The following is a 16,952-nucleotide window of genomic DNA, read 5'->3' on the forward strand; positions in this document are numbered from 1 at the left end:
ATTAATATTTAGACCCCTTCTATTATTGATTACTATCAGGATGTGAATGTGATAAAAAATGTTTATAGAAAACACTGCCTACCCTACCTTTAATCTAGAAAGCTGTACATCTCAGAGAATTAGATTAATCAAAAGCAAAGAAATTAAGTTTGGAAGAGAATTGCCATGTTGTGTAGATCACAAATAATATGATCGGACAATCTGTGTTTTCATTTTTTTTCTTTTCTTTTCTGTGTAGCATTAGCAAACACCTAATAAACTTTGATCTGAAAATAGAAAGGAAACAATGTTATGGTTTTATCTGTAATGGATGATTGAATACTTAAACAAAGAGGTCAGGTTTTGTTTCATTTTTTAAAACAATCATTCGGTTACGGACTCCAAAGCGTCTGGCAACGCAAAATGTCATTTTCCAAATTACATTTTCCTAGAGGCCCCAGACCAGCTTAACAGGTAAAATGGCTGACGATGTCAAGGAACAGAAATGGACTCTGCGTTTAAAGGAAGCTTAAGATGTCTGTGTGTGATCTGTGAGAATGTGACAGCAGAAATTCATTCAGTCTTCAATCGTGCTGTATCCTATCGGGAGCTTCAGATGTTTAAAAAAGTGTAGAAATAAAACAACTAAAAAGTCAGAAAAAAAAGTTCATTTTTATTTTTATGTTGACTTCAGTGTTTAAATTAGTGTTAAATCATCTCATGTTTATTCTACTGAGATCTCTTCTAGGAAAGTTCTTTCTGGCTGGCTGGTTTTTCCCAGATATTTAAAATGATTGGCAGCTTCTCTTTTTTATGAAATCTCATGAGAAGTCCACCCACACATCAACCTGAGGCATTCATTCTGAGATTGAAAAGGTGTGCTTGCCCGATTCCATAAATTTAATAGAATTCATAGAATTTTTAAAACTCCAAGTTATCCTTTTGTGATATTACTAAATTAATACTGATGGACCCCTTCTTTAGCCATTCTTTGAAAACGAACTCTTGAGTTGTTTTTCTGCTGGTCAGATATGACCCTTTGTGGCCTGATGGAAGCAGCTTTATTGGCTCACAAAACCTCAAACTTGCTCTTCGTCTTTTTCACAGCGTTCCGACGTTTCAAGGCCTTTCAGAAGAAATACTCAGCAAGCTAGCGGATGTGCTGGAGGAGGTAAGCCACTTAACTGTTTTGTATAAAATGTGTTTTTTCTCAGAAGAGCCAGTTAATGGTATGACTCCATTGTTCATTAAATATAGTTGATTGGGATTCATTAAATATCACTAGACAAAGGTTTTAATCAGAAAAAAAGGTCTCACTGGCAAAGTTATTTTAATTTTGATTGTTGTTGTTTCATGAACATTTGGAGATCATGTGATTGTACTTCATTGGAGTGGTCCAGTCCTTTTATTTTAATGCTGACAGCAAATTTGGTGGATCTTTCTTGAGGATTATGGGATATTTGGCAATTAAATTTGATTCAGTTTTAAATCACATTAATATATGACTTTGAGAGAAGCACATATCATCACTAAAGACTCTTGGAGCTCATTATTGGTCTACATCCCATAATTTGTACATTATCAGTAGAAAATAATATCTCTATGGATAATGTTTTTTTTCTACAAAATGATAGTGGAAACCAGTGGTATTATTAATATTTTTTTTTTTTTACATTTATTGACCGACCACCCTCTTGTCCACATGTTGAGAGAAATCAGGAGTAGTGCAGAGGCGCTGTGTGTAAACATTATGGTTAGTGTAGTTCGGGACTAAACGTGAGCTTGCAAATGTGATCAAAAGTGAAATGCAAACTCAGAATATTATGCGAACTTGCAATAATTTAATATGTTAAATTACACAAAATATACTTTATGCATTTAATCTCACTTTATTAACTTTAGATAAGCACCACATGTGTGTTTCACTTTATTGCTGAAGTAAGAGTGTTGAACTTTCTTTTGAAATCCAGAATGGAGGCACGGCTGAAAGGTTTGTTTGAGATGCGCCTTCTACTGTAGAGGTGTGAATTTGCATTTTTTTTCGACACGAGGCTTATTAATTACATTTTTGGTGTTAAAGGGCCTTTAGAGTGTAAATTTGCCCCAAATCTCCCATTTTTTTCCCACCACCATGTCCCTTTGTTTTATTTCAGTTAATGTTTATTTTATTTCTGTTAGTTTATATGTAAGGGATAATGTACACCCAGCCGGTCGTTATCGCTGAATAAACCCAGACAGAGTGATCAGGATCAGTCTTGCATCACTCTGAAGGGGTTTATTCTGCGATAACAACCGGCTGGGTGTACATTATCCCGCTTATTACTAGTCTACTAGTCTCAAATAAATTAGACACAAAATATTGTCTTGAGATTAAATATTTTATTAGCTCTAACGCAAAGCTTCCGCAAAGAAAAACAGTTCCAAACTGCTTTAAGCCTTTATTTAAGCCTTTAAAAGCTTCCTGTTTTAAGCTTTAGGGTTAGTTCACCCAAAAATGAAACCAAGCCTATGATTTACTCACCCTCAAGTCATTATAGGTGTATATGACATTCTTCTTTCAGACAAATAAAATCGGAGTTATATTTAAAAAGTCCAGGCTAACGTTAATCCCAGCAGTAGTTGTAACGTTAGCTGTTTTTGAAGTCCATAAAAAATACAGCTGTCCGTCAAATAACGTGCTCCACACGACTCCGATGGGTTAATAGAGTCTTCTGATTCGAAATTGATGCATTTGTGTAAGAAAAATATCCATATTTAAAACTTTATAAAGGAAACCCGCCTTGAAGTCTTCCATTGTAGCCATGGCTGTTTAAGTATTTAACAGCCACAAGATGGCGCCAGCGTTAAGCATAGAAGTAGTACCGGTCAAGATAACTCGTAGTACCCGGATGAGCGGTTGTTATCTGGAAATAACACACCGCTGGAATGCGCGATTGACCAATCAGAATCAAGTATTTCACCAAGCCGTGTAATAAGTTTGTTTAATGTTTAGTTTTAGTTGCCGATAATAACCCATGTGGCATTATTTACTTAGCCTGGATGCCAGCCGAGCTTAGCCCCGCCCACAACATTTTTAGGTCGGGAAGTTCGGTTTGGACTCGATCCGTAGAGGAGTTATTATTCCCGAACAGAAACTGTTCGGACCAGTCACATTGTCAGGGCGATGATTGACAAATTATCATCAGAAACGTAATCAGCCACGTCATCAAAGAGCGCTTGGGTTGAAGAACTGAGATGTGTAGATTCCATCATCGCGTCTGTTATAGAACATATCGACAGCGCATTCATTTTAAAAGATTAACAGAGGACTGCGATCAAGGCATTTATCGATGGGAAAGATGTTTTGCCGCATTGGTCTTTACGGACCACCCGAGAACCGTGGACCCGGGACACGTACGGGTTTGGGTCTATATTTTAAATGGTCGGCTGGGTCCGGGTCGGGTCTCAATCTATTACTTTGAGTCCCGAGTCTGTTTAACATTGTGTGTAATACCCGATTCGATCGGACCCGGAGAACACCTGGCCGTGATCAGAGTCAGCACGGCTTTTGTGTTTTGTGTAACTTGTAACTTGTACATTTTCCAAATTATTGTGCACTGTTAAAAATGTTGGTTAGTTTTTGTTGGTTTAACTTAAAAAAGTAAGTAACCTGGTTGCCTTAAAATTGTGAGTTTATTGAAATTAAAACTTTGAGTTGATACAATGAAGGAAATTTGTTTAATAAATATAAACTCAAAATATTATTGTATCTGAACCACATAAAAAAAATTATAAATCATGAAAATAGCACTATTTGGCATGTTTCACTGCGTCATCAGAAATAAAACACACACAATTAACCAATATGCTTACAAAATCTTTTAATAATATTTTAATAAAGGTTTTCGAATCTCAAAAAATGTTCATTGTATTAACTCAAAATGTTAATTTCAGTGAACTCAAAATTTTAAGGCAACCAGGTAACTTTTTTTCTAAATAATTTTTTACAGTGTGGAATATGAGACAATCGGGTCCAGTCGGGTCCGTGTCTTCCCGGCGGGTTCGGTTCCAGCTTTTTAAATAATAGTTTACATTTTGTTTACACTCATCTTCTAGTAGTTCCAGGTATCTATAATAAACTAGTTATAAACTAGTTCCAGACAGCAATGCTATGCGTCGCTCAACATACGTCACTTACTCTCTAGCTCTGATTGGTTGTAGGTCTATCCAATTGATGTCTTTCCTGTGTCGGTTCAAACACACCCCCATAATCAAAGCCCAATGGAGCAGTTTCAGACTCATATTCTGACTAGACCATGTCAGGCTATTATTTACTGGCCCCTGATTCCATTTTTGAATATCCAGTTCATTTCAAATAGGTCATGAACAATTATGCCCATTACCCTGTACCATATTATACATAGGCATGACGGTTCATGTTGTGAAATTTAAGATCCTACTTGCCTCCATTGACCTTTAAGGCTGTTGTTCTATGTTAAATTTGAGATTTAACATTGCTCTTTATTTTGTTTGTCATTATCTAGATGAGCTCAATTTGTCATGTTGACAAAAGCACACATTGGGCTTATTGAGTCAGAGGGAGTTTGGCGACATTTACTCAAAAGATATTCCCATACAGAATGACATTTATTTGGATTTAAGTAAGAAAAAACACCAAATTGCTTCCGACAGGCTGTTACCAAGGGTAGACACTTTAAGTAATAAGTCCTAAAATGTTAAGTAAAGGACAGCTTTGACTTTTTGGACTCTCTTCAGAAACATTGCTTATGAAACACATCTCTCATTTGCATGTGGTTCTTCTCTCAAACATATGTAAAGATGCCATCCAAATCCACCGGAGCGTTACAACTTGATTAATTATGCAAATCCATATGTGAGAGTATAACTGACCCCCTTAAACTAATTTGATTAGCCAAATATTGAGCTTATAATTTCTTCTAGGTATAGAAGTGCTACCTAATTAGAAACCAAATGCAAAAAAATTTACCTCTTTTATTTTGTTGTTCATTTTCATAATGTTAAAAAATGTTAAAATGAACAGAGTAGCCATGAGACGGTCACGTCCTTGTTAATTAAGATCATCAATGAATTCAAAACTACTTTGTATTAATTTCATATTTTTGAATTTGTGTTTACAAATGGGGCTATTAGCATTCTTACGTAATACATATATCACAACCATAATGTGGCTTTTCTCAGTTTTTACTTAATTAAAGATTGTATTACAAGAAGTACACAAAATGATTAAAGTGCTTTCAGTAAAGCCTCTTTTTTTACTTAAAACTTTTTTTCGCTGTCCGCTGTCTTCTGTAATCAATTCTGTGTTAAACATTGGTGACACTTTATTTTATACTCTTTGCATGTTACATATAGATACTATAATCATTGCTGTAACCCTACAGTAAGTACATGTAGTTAATTATATTATATCATTGTAAATGTATAATTTAATACATTTATAAATGTATAAGGACACCTTAAAATAAAGTGTAACCAAAACATTTGACAGCCATATATCTACTGTTTTATTTTTTTTAAACTCTCTACAGAGTAATAATAATTAAAAAATAATAATAATAATAATTTTCTCCTTAAGTCTCCTTAAAATTACTGTTTTTGCTGCTTAATATTTTTGTTGAAACCATGATTTTTTGCAGGATGATTATTTGATAAATAGAAAGTTCAATAAACAACATTCATTTGAAATGGACATCTTTTGTAACATTATACATGTCTTCAACATCACTTTTGATCACTTGAATGTGTCCTTACTAAAAAAAAAAAGTATCATTTCCTTTCTTTCTTTTTAACCTTTCTTACCCCAAACTTCTGAATTTATCATGTTTTTCCCAAAAATATTACGAACAACTGTTTTCAACTTTGACAATAGTAATAAGTGCTTCTTAAGCACCAAATCAGCATATTAAAATGTTTTTTGAAGAAACAAATTATTTAAAATTTACTATCACTGGAAGAATACTTTAGAATAATGGTCTGCCATTAACTATGCGGGAAGTAATGCACGACAAATAAATGGTACAGCTACTATTAACTAATATGGGAACAAGATTAACTAATCAGTAAGTAATAGCAAATTTATGATGGTAATCAATTATTACTGAATGAGATTATGGCTACAAACTAACTATGATATCTTATAAAGAATTACTATTCACAACAACTTGACAAGATCACAATAAGTCGCTCTTCGAGAACTACTGATCTGGGCCCGGTTTCCCGATAACGCTCACTCTTTAGCCCTATTCGGACTGGATTAGATTAACATGGGGACGTGGGGGTAAAGTAATTATTACCAGAGGTTCTCTGTGATTTTAGTCCCGTCCGAATGTGCCATCTCGGTAGTCATTACGGACAATGTCAGTAAAGATTACCAAGACTTTTACCTTCTTTCTATAAAGAGGTCCGGAAAAATGACCTGGGGTAATACTAATCCCGTTCGAATAGACCCGCTGTAAAAAAGTGAGGTAAAATTCCATCATTTCCTTTTTAAAAGTTTTTTTTTTTTAAATGTATTTTGCGAGCTTTGAGGCGCTTGAAGCATTCGGTTGCGTTGTAGGTGGAGGGAAAACTCTGTGGCAAGCCTCCAGTATTTTCCACATATCATTTAAAACAAAAAGAAGATCAAAAGCACTTATTAGAGGCACAACACTTATTTTAGCTTTAGGAAAGTGTCTATTACCAACATAATCCAATCAGAATCGTTAGACTGGATCTAACTGTTTATTAAAACAAACATTATATTGTAGACGGTGTTCAGACTGGCGCTCATGTGTGTTTGCTCACGTGATAACAGCAACGTCATACGCACATGACGACACGGAGGTTACCGTGGTGTGTAAAGCGAGTTACTCCTCCCACTTCTGCTAGTTTTACTGAGATGTCTTAATCCCGTGCGAATTGACCATTAATATTAAAGACGTCCTGAGGTAAAAAGACTTTACCCCGACGTCCCCATGTTAATCTAATCCCGTCCGAATAGGGCTTTAGCCCGCTAAGAAGACTCGAAAAGATATATCTTACCAAAGTTGTTTATGTTCCTAAGTATGTTCCCCGAAGTGTCTCTTAGGAAGCTTCTTAACACGCTGCCTCTAAGAATGACTTAACAAAGGTGAAGCTGTCCCAAGTGAAGCTGCTGAATCGATTGCTCAGAGATCGATTTTCCACTTCACGCGAAGGTGCATTACAGCTTTAAGAAAAACAGCACGTTCTATGCAAATGAAACATTCCTCAAATTATTACAGTAACATTTATCTCAACATAGTTTAAGTTATCCGTAAAATATAGAATATTAAAGCTATAAAATTGTCAATAATATGTTCTCACGATATGTTGTGAAGGGTAGATGGGTATACCTTGCTAATCATCCACCCTCCTTATCCCGTTGTTCTTGACATGGGTTTAAAGACTTCTAAAAATTATGTAATACACTTTTATATTAATGGTACACAATGTATTGTGTTAAACTACTTAACACGTCGTGTCATTTTAACACATTGTGTTATTTTGTGTTGATTTTGAGTTCAAATAAATGAAATGGACAACATACTTGGGAGGCAAAAAAAAATTTAATATAGCAATGTCAGGCAAAATGTCAAAAGGGCTTAAGTTTTGTCGAATAAAGACTTTGACATGGACTGAATGTCTCCGTGGCGGGCGTCGTCTTTGATTTAATAGAAGGATACGTTGTATCACTGCCATAGTTGGTTGCTTACTGGACACCACCATGCTTACCCATTTATAGATCTTAGCCATTTAGAGCCAAATTGTCTGATGTTAATTATCTAAAGTGATTGCCAATTTAAACGCTTTAATGACATTACAAAATAGCTCAATTAGCAACATATTAGTTCTGATACCAAATAAAGTCAACTTCATAAATAGGCCTGTATCCATTGCAAACATTTTATTATTAGTCGTAAAATGCCCATAACATAAAATCATTGTTTTTATTTTGTACTGTACTGCACTGATTTCTAAAGACTGCTGCACAGTGGCGGTGACTAGCGTCTTGAGCTTAAACAACGCTAAGAGAGTGCTACGAATGGTCCAGACCAATCTTGCGAAAGTGTGACTTACATAAGATATACTTAGTGCCATAGGGTTAAGAGAGAGGTTAAGGAATAGGTTAAGAACTACTTAGCGATAAGAACGTTTTGGGGAACTGGGCCCAGGACCATTATTTTAAAGTTAAAATTATATTTTAGATGTTTAGTGAAGCATTTTATGACTATTCAGAGTAAAAAAAAAAGATGTCTCAGATGCACATTAATGTGATTTAATAATTGGTTATTCTTCATAATTTGTCATAGTTGATAGTATTTTGAATTTTAATAATGCACTCCTGAAAAATCTTAAAGGGTTAGTTCACCCAAAAATTAAAATTCTGTCATTAATTACTCACCCTTATGTCGTGCAACACCCGTCAGACCTCTGTTCATCTTCGGAACACAAATGAAGATATTTTTGATGAAATCTGATGGCTCAGAAAGGCCTTCATTGACACCAGGGCCGGCGTTTGCTATAGGCGAGCTAGGCGGTTGCCTAGGGCGACAATTGTGTTAGGGGCGCGAGCGCGCTCTAGTGCCGCCCATACTTCCCATTAAGCATAGAATCGGAACAAGCGAAATACAACATAATGTTCATTAAACATGATCATCATAGGGCGCCCCCTCAGCCACACGTTTAATTACTTATCAACCTGATTATTAGATTGAATTGATGGTGATTATTGATTATTAGTTCAGGCGTTAGGTCAGGCAAGTGCTCATCTTGCGCGTTCATCAAAAATGAGGCGCCTAAACCCGCGGGTGCACAGGGATGGAAAAAGAGAAAAAAAGAAAGGAAGAAAATCGAAAGAAAGCCCAGTATAGAGGTTAGTCTTCTTATCTCAGCCAATAAGTTGTCAAACAAAATAAAATTACTTAGTATCAATCTTATCAACTAATATTTATTTTATAAATATTATTAATATTGTCACTAAGCTATCACTTGCTAGTTTTCTACATAATTACTATACGTATTGCAAACATAACTTCACTGACAATAATCTACAATAACCTAAATGGATGTCATTAAATATTAAAAGTCCAGTTTGTTATGAATATGGATAACGTACGGTATGCATGTTATTTATGAAAAGTACAAACACTCTCTACGTGGGCGTCGGAAGGAAATAAATACGGCCTCTCGTTTTTTTTGTTTTTTTTTTACTGGAGCAGCCTAACGATAGATACCATATTATTTACATTAAACACAAATATGCTGTGTTCACCAAATTCTTTACAGAGGCTGTAGTGTAGTGGTAAGACGCATGGCAGCAAGATTTGATGCAGATCGATCAGAGGTTCGATCCCGCCTTTTGCCAACCCGCTCTATTCCCTTTTCCCATCACATACCAGATCGGAAAGGCATTTATTTTCAATAAAAAGTGAGAAAATGTTTGAAAAGTGGAAATAAAGCATCAAACGTGTTTAATAATAAGTGCTTCTCGGTTAGGGGTAGGCCTAGGAAAACAGACGTGCTGAATTAGAATAGAGACGATAAAAGTGAGTGGGGTGGGGAGGGGTGGGGGGCGCAAAACTCCATCTCGCCTAGGGCAACCAAAGAGCTAGAGCCGGCCCTGATTGACACCAATGTCATTTCCTCTCTCTAGACCCATAAAAGGTACTAAAGATGTCGTTACAAAGCCCATCTCACTACAGTGGCTCTACAATCATTTTATGAAGCGACGAGAATTGTTTTTGTGCACAAAAAATAAATAAATAAGGACTTATATAGTAATGTGGCGATTTCAAAACAACGTTTCGAACGGCTATAAATCAGCGTATTGATTCAGGATTCGGATCAAGTCAACTGGTAGAGCCAAAAAATTTGACCTGCACTGAGCCGGAGGAACTGACGGGTTGTCCGTGAAGACATAGGCCGATCCTCGACCCAAATTAAGGCCCTTACTGATGCAGCCCAATAACTATAAAACGGCATCTGTGAGAGAAGGGCTTAAAGAACAAAAAATGTCTTCAAAGACCACGACTCCTCCCTCTTGAGCCCATGTCCCTTTGAAAGTGAAAGTGCCCTTTTCGATCGCACCGTAGTGCCCCCACGAACGGGATTTCCACCGATGGGGACCCCACCCCGAACGCGATCTCTACGGAGGGAGAGATGTTTTTTTTTAAATGGATCAAAGAAATAACAGATTGATGCCTTTATGAAACTCACTATCATCTTTTAAAAGCAGAGCTGATGAACATGATCATGGCCTAAAACTGTGGGTAGATTGACTAATGAGCTGTCTTCCTGCTGGGTCTCTACTGGTCACCTGCTACATTCTACTGCCCTGATTAAACTACAGAGCTGTGTTCTCTGCTTTGATCTCTCGCTCTGTTCTCTCGACATTCTCTTAGTCCCTCATTTCTTTGTCTTTCTCCTCCTATCTCTCCTCTCTCACTTGTCTCTACGGGTTTTCTGCTCTCTTCACTGGTCACTTGCTGCAGGCAGAGATGGAGGATATCTCTGACCACATGCTTGAATCTGCTTCACACAACAGCTTCCTAACCCTTCACTAGGTATGATTTATGATGTAACATACCCTACGAATGAGCTCTATCATCTTAAGTTTAGTAGTTTCCACTGATTTCTTTAGATCATTAGTTATATAGTTTTTAAAACAGTGCAATAAAAATTATATATTATACTAAACGAATCACTGCAGTCACTGTAAAACTTTTGCTGTGCACTAGATTATTTTTAAACTATCTTTAAAAATCTCATATGACAGGGTTTTTAACATTTTCTTTTGATGCCTTAATCCCCTAAATATTACACTCACCTAAAGGATTATTAGGAACACCCTACTAATACTGTGTTTGACCCCCTTTTGCCTTCAGAACTGCCTTAATTCTACGTGGCATTCATTCAACAAGGTGCTGAAAGCATTCTTTAGAAATGTTGGCTCATATTGATAGGATAGCATCTTGCAGTTGATGGAGATTTGTGGGATGCACATCCAGGGCACAAAGCTCCCGTTCCACCACATCCCAAAGATGCTCTATTGGGTTGAGATCTGGTGACTGTGGGGGCCATTTTAGTACAGTGAACTCATTGTCATGTTCAAGAAACCAATTTGAAATTATTTGAGCTTTGTGACATGATGCATTATCCTGCTGGAAGTAGCCATCAGAGGATGGGTACATGGTGGTCATAAAGGGATGGACATGGTCAGAAACAATGCTCAGGTAGGCTGTGGCATTTAAACGATGCCCAATTGGCACTAAGTGCCTAAAGTGTGCCAAGAAAACATCCCCCACACCATTACACCACCACCACCAGCCTGCACAGTGGTAACAAGGCATGATGGATCCATGTTCTCATTCTGTTTACGCCAAATTGTGCTTCTACCATCTGAATATCTCAACAGAAATCGAGACTCGTCAGACCAGGCAACATTTTTCCAGTCTTCAACTTATTTTGGTGAGCTTGTGCAAATTGTAGCATCTTTTTCCTATTTGTAGTGGAGATGAGTGGTACCCGGTGGGGTCTTCTGCTGTTGTAGTCCATTCGCCTCAAGGTTGTGCGTGCTGTGGCTTCACAAATGTTTTGCTGCATACCTCGGTTGTAACGAGTGGTTATTTCAGTCAAAGTTGCTCTTCTATCAGCTTGAATCAGTCGGCCCATTCTCCTCTGACCTCTAGCATCAACAAGGCATTTTCGCCCACAGGACTGCCGCATACTGGATGTGTTTCCCTTTTCACTCCATTCTTTGTAAACCCTAGAAATGGTTGTGTGTGAAAATTCCAGTAACTGAGCAGATTGTGAAATACTCAGACCGTTCCGTCTGGCACCAACAACCATCCTACGCTCAAAATTGCTTAAATCACCTTTCTTTCCCATTCTGACATTCAGTTTGGAGTTCAGGAGATTGGCTTGACCAGGACCACACCCCTAAATGCATTGAAGTAACTGCCATGTGATTGGTTGATTAGATAATTGCATTAATGAGAAATTGAACAGGTGTTACTAATCCTTTAGGTGAGTGTATATTGATATTATATTTATTATATTTATATTACATTTTTATATAATTTTTTTTCATATTTGGTTTTGACTTGATGTGTGTCAAACTTGGTACTATTACCATGGATTTTAAGGTATTGTTGCTTGGGGATTTTGTTTTGAAAGCTTCAGAAAACTTTAACTTTAGTTTTTCTGAAAAACTGACTTTGCTGAGTCGACTTCAACATGTAGCTCAGTCCTTTTTTTATGCGATTCAAACAAATACATTATTTTGAAGGTTTTTGAAAATATTTTTGTATCATTTGCCAGTACAGCTCACACATATCTAGTTCAGTCATGGAACTCTAGAGGGGGTGCAAGGCTGTGTATGATAGGGTCCTAACATTGTCATGATTGATCTGTTTAGACTCAGATGTCTGAAATTATTTATGCAAAGAAGTGTGTATCTAGTACAGTACAGCCACGGTATTAGTTATTGTCTCCACACTAAGACCTTCATAACCGAGCAAGTGGATGTGTGGGATGTGCTGCACTGCCAAATTTTCTTGGCACGTTGAATATCTTTGCAAACTCTGCAAGCCTGATAGTGAAACAAACTCATGGCATCATATTTTGCAGTTCAGTATGGAGATGGTCATCACAGAGAATTACTCCGCATGGTGTTCCAGTTTAAATATCCATGAATCTTTAATTGATGACTCTCCTGAAACCCATTTCAAGAAGGAAATTACAACAAATAGCTTTTTGTTTTTAAAAAAATGGATGCTTGTTGAACAAGGACAAAGAAACGAGGGGAAAAGAAACTTTTCAGTATTACTTTTTATTCTCATTGACTTCTCATTGAGAATTCTTTCGTTTCACTCCATAATCATTAATGATCAAGGCCCTAAAACATCAAAATGTTGTTTAGAAAATATGTCTTTGTGATTACAGCATTTTCTTCTATGAGGATAAAGATTTTCAGATTAACTGTTTTTCAAAGACATTCCAATATCACTAACGATGTCTGTCTCACTTTGATCACCTTCAGAGTCATCAGTAGTGATCACCCACTCCCAGTGATTTAAAGGTGTAGTAACACTTTAATGAGAGTTGCAAAGTTACTTAGCTAACAGAATCTTCAAAAGAGTCCAGGAATATGGAGTATAATAGACTCTCTGTTATTATTCAACTGTTTATACAGTATTACCCTTGATTTGGTTATGCAATTTGCAGTGTATCAAGGCATGAGTAGCTAATCTCCTCATAGACATTAATTACATAGCCTTGTACCCTTAGTCTGATTTTCACATCCTTTTTTATGTCAAATCTGGTTGCTTTGATGCATGTTTAGAGCTCTATATATATTTTTTTAAATATTTATTAGGTAAATGAAAGGGAAACAAATCTGAAAACAGGATTGCTTAAAAAGTGGGCGGTCTCTTTTGCACTCTGTTGCCCTTTGTCTATGGCAACTAACTGTGCCTGGGTTTTATCCCAAACAGACTTGTGAAGTGCTGGAATTGGCAGGCATTTCCACACTGTACTGTTGTACTTAGAGCAACATGGGTCAAAAAGTCAGCTTTTTTCCATCAGATGTGTAATGTCTTATGTTAGGAATAAAAGAATGTGGGGCAAAGAGTGGAAAGATGGTGGATTCTGGAAAAGAATCACAGTTTAAAAAGTAATTCAGTAAGGATTGTGCAGCAATAAATATCTCTGCAGTTACTATGAAAAGTAATGCACTACAATATGGTGGTACTCCCTTAAAAAGTAACTAATTGTGTTACTTTTTAAGAAGCATTACATACAGGTTACAAAACCTGGGCTAGGCTTGTTTTTTTTCTTTCAAATAAAAAAGTTATACTTTAAGCAAACCTTTTCACACCAAAAGTAAAATAATAAGCCTCAGGTTGAAGAAAATGCAAAATCATGTGTGTACAGTAAAGGGCGCAGCTCAAACAAACTGTGGAAAAACAGGATGCAGAATATTTTTTTCTTATGGTTTACTGAATCATAGATGGTCAGCAGCAAGTACATTGGTCAATAAGCGAATTTAAGCGAAATTTAATTAATACAAATATTTTGTTTTATTTAAAATATTTAATTAATGGAGGTTTCTGATTTTGCATTTCACTGATGTTATTCATTTTGAGGAATACTGAACTTTTTTTTGTGAAAGTGAGATGAGTAAATGCAGTCTCACATTTAGTCTAGAACTACACTAACCATCATGAAACACCACCCAATTATCTCAACATTTGAAATAAGAGCTGTCACTCAATAAATGGGAAAACGGCTCGGTTACATCTGTAACCTTAGTTCCCTAAATAGGGAACGAGACGCTGCCTCACCGTTCTGGGAACGCCCTAAGTTCCCATGATAAGGAACAAAGTAACTGACATTACTTATTTGAAAAAGTAACTCTGATATTTTGTTGTACATTTTAAAAGTAATGCGTTATTTTGCTAGTTACTTGAAAAAGTAATCTGATCACGTAACTCATAAAAGTTACTTTTAATGAGTTACCCCAACACTGTTCAGTCACTAACTGTAGTATATTTGTGTTTAAGTGGCATTATCAAAATTATTATTTCACATTTTTAATCCAATTTTGTCTTTACATGTCAATGTTTGGCAGTCCGATTGGATAATGTCAAGAACAAGATGTTAAAAATCGCAGCTTATATTGCGTTTCATGAAGGTCATGTGGAGTGCATTAAACATGCAGGACAATGTGTTCCACACACATTTTGTTGGTCATCTAGAGATTATATGCATTTGTTTACTGTGCACAGTACACTGTAATTTTTTTTATTTTTTTTTAAATCAGGTGACTGATCACATCTCAGTTGGCCAAATTGCATTTCTATAAATTGATGCAATTCCCTTCACAGAAGTTGTGTGTGTGTGTGTGTGGGTGTGTGTGTGTGTGTGTGTGTGTGTCTGTGTGTGTGTGTCTGTGTGTCTGTGTGTCTGTGTGTCTGTGTGTGTGTGTGTGTGTACAGTAGTATGCTGTTATTGGCATATTTTAGAAAAACTCCACAGACAGGAATTTATTGCCAGAATGTATCCACCAAGAGGACAATTTAAAGCATTTTAAGGACATTTGAAAACTGAAATTCTGCAAATAAACTTTACAGAGATAATTATATTCAGCTTACAAAAATAAATAAGTAGATAAAAGCTGTACAAATTTCACATTTATCCCTCTGGTATGTCTTGCCCTGTGAACTTCCATTGTATACACATCAATATAAATGTGTTTTTCATTCTCGCTTTAAAAACTGCTGGATGAGTCAGAATTATTTCCTGCAAACCACAAATGCCATGTAAAGGTGGTATTTAACAATAAATCCTAACAGTACAAAGGAGAGTCACATTCAATCCTTACTTCCTCAAGGTGAGCTCAGTGATAGCCTGTACAATGCTGCCGGAGCAGCCAGTTCATTCTGTGGCTAAAAACCAAAGAACAAATGTGAGCTTCTTCAGATCTCAAATCAAATCTTTAAGCTTCCAGGACTTCAGGGACTCAGCTTGATCTATGAAATAAAAAATGTGTTGGGTCTTGATGTCCAGAGGCTGGATTCACAAAACATTCTTAAGAATACAATTCTTCTTTTTATCACTTACTCGCCCTGGGGGGATGGTTCTTCCACCGCCATATATACCTTGGACTCTCAGTTGATTAACCCAAACCTGTCTTACTCAAGGTATGCTGGTTCCAAAAACATGTCTGTGAGTAATTTCAGACAACTCAGAGTAGGTTAACCGTGAACACACAAGACATTCTCAGAGCGACAAATCGATAATTCACCATGGAAACAGACGCCAAGAAAGAGCGTGCCATTCTACTTCCTCCTTTTATGCGTCCGAGACGAGTGCAGAGCGCATGGGGTGCTCATTATCATCACTCCACCAGCCTGGTCCCATTCTCACGGACACTATGCCTCACTACTTGTCACAATAACACTATAGTTACCTATAATGTTGTCTGGCTGTCACCTGACCAAGCTCAATTTTAAATTAAACTCTGGTCTGGGGAGTCTGCTCTGTATTTTCTACTGTACAAGGTGTGATTAACGAGCATTATTTAGAATACTACAATTGGATAGTCTTTCAACCAATCAGACCAAAAGAGGCGTGATCAACGGGCAACGACCCATCGTTTCTCTATCTGCCATCGTGTTAAACCCGCCAATAAGGCGCCGGGTGGATAAGCCAGTCTGTGATTGGTTCCCGCAAAAGTGTAACAGAAGCAGTAGAAATGAATGTACAGGTCTCCAGACTGAGTTGCTGGGTGAAATCAAATCGCCGGCAGATCAGGGTGGGTTTACCCAGTCTACCTATAATGCATATTGCTACCTATACTACCTCTGAAATTACACTGATCGATCAGGAAAACATCACTGTGATACTTCCAAAGCGTTCATTCTAGCTATAACTAGAGAGGCAGCACACACAGATACCGGACGCATTCACTCAAGGGAGAACAAGAAAGACAGAGCATAATAAATGGAAATAACCTCTGCATTTTATTGAGAAAGGCTCTGTTAGTATAGCTATTTTAATTTCACACACAAAAAACGCGACGCTGAGCAATTAACTTCCGTCAAGCCAGGTTTTGTTCATTCAGCGAGTCTTCAGCAATAGCCTCCTTTCAATCAGACAATAGCAAAGCCCTTTAAGATGTTCTTTAAGATGTTCTCAAAAGAAATATTTGATAACTCAAATTGCACTTAGGAACATACTTATGAATTTTCTTAATCTGCTTCTTTAGAAGATTTTTGTGAATCCGGCCCCAAGTCATTGGGTGTGGGATGATGAGACCTGCTGAAACACCTACTACCTACACCTACTACTAAAGCACAAATCATCCAGTTTCAAACCATATTCAATGCTGTTGTCAGGAATAGCAGATCCAAAGAAAACCCATTTACAATCCTATCGCATCATGTGCAATG

General features: G+C 36.8%; 1 protein-coding gene across 3 annotated transcripts in view; it reads left to right on the forward strand.

Annotated features, from left to right (window-relative positions):
* The window catches only part of prkg1b (protein kinase cGMP-dependent 1b), a 242,337-nt gene that overhangs the window by 161,861 nt on the left and 63,524 nt on the right, over nucleotides 1–16,952 (forward strand). For all 3 annotated transcript variants that reach the window (XM_067430423.1, XM_067430422.1, XM_067430424.1), the window contains one exon: nucleotides 1,087–1,150. In XM_067430423.1, coding sequence (XP_067286524.1) covers nucleotides 1,087–1,150 — 64 coding nt within the window. The remainder of the gene's footprint in view (nucleotides 1–1,086; nucleotides 1,151–16,952) is intronic.

The sequence above is a fragment of the Pseudorasbora parva genome, chromosome 21, assembly GCF_024679245.1.
Source record: "Pseudorasbora parva isolate DD20220531a chromosome 21, ASM2467924v1, whole genome shotgun sequence".
Taxonomy (NCBI): domain Eukaryota; kingdom Metazoa; phylum Chordata; class Actinopteri; order Cypriniformes; family Gobionidae; genus Pseudorasbora; species Pseudorasbora parva.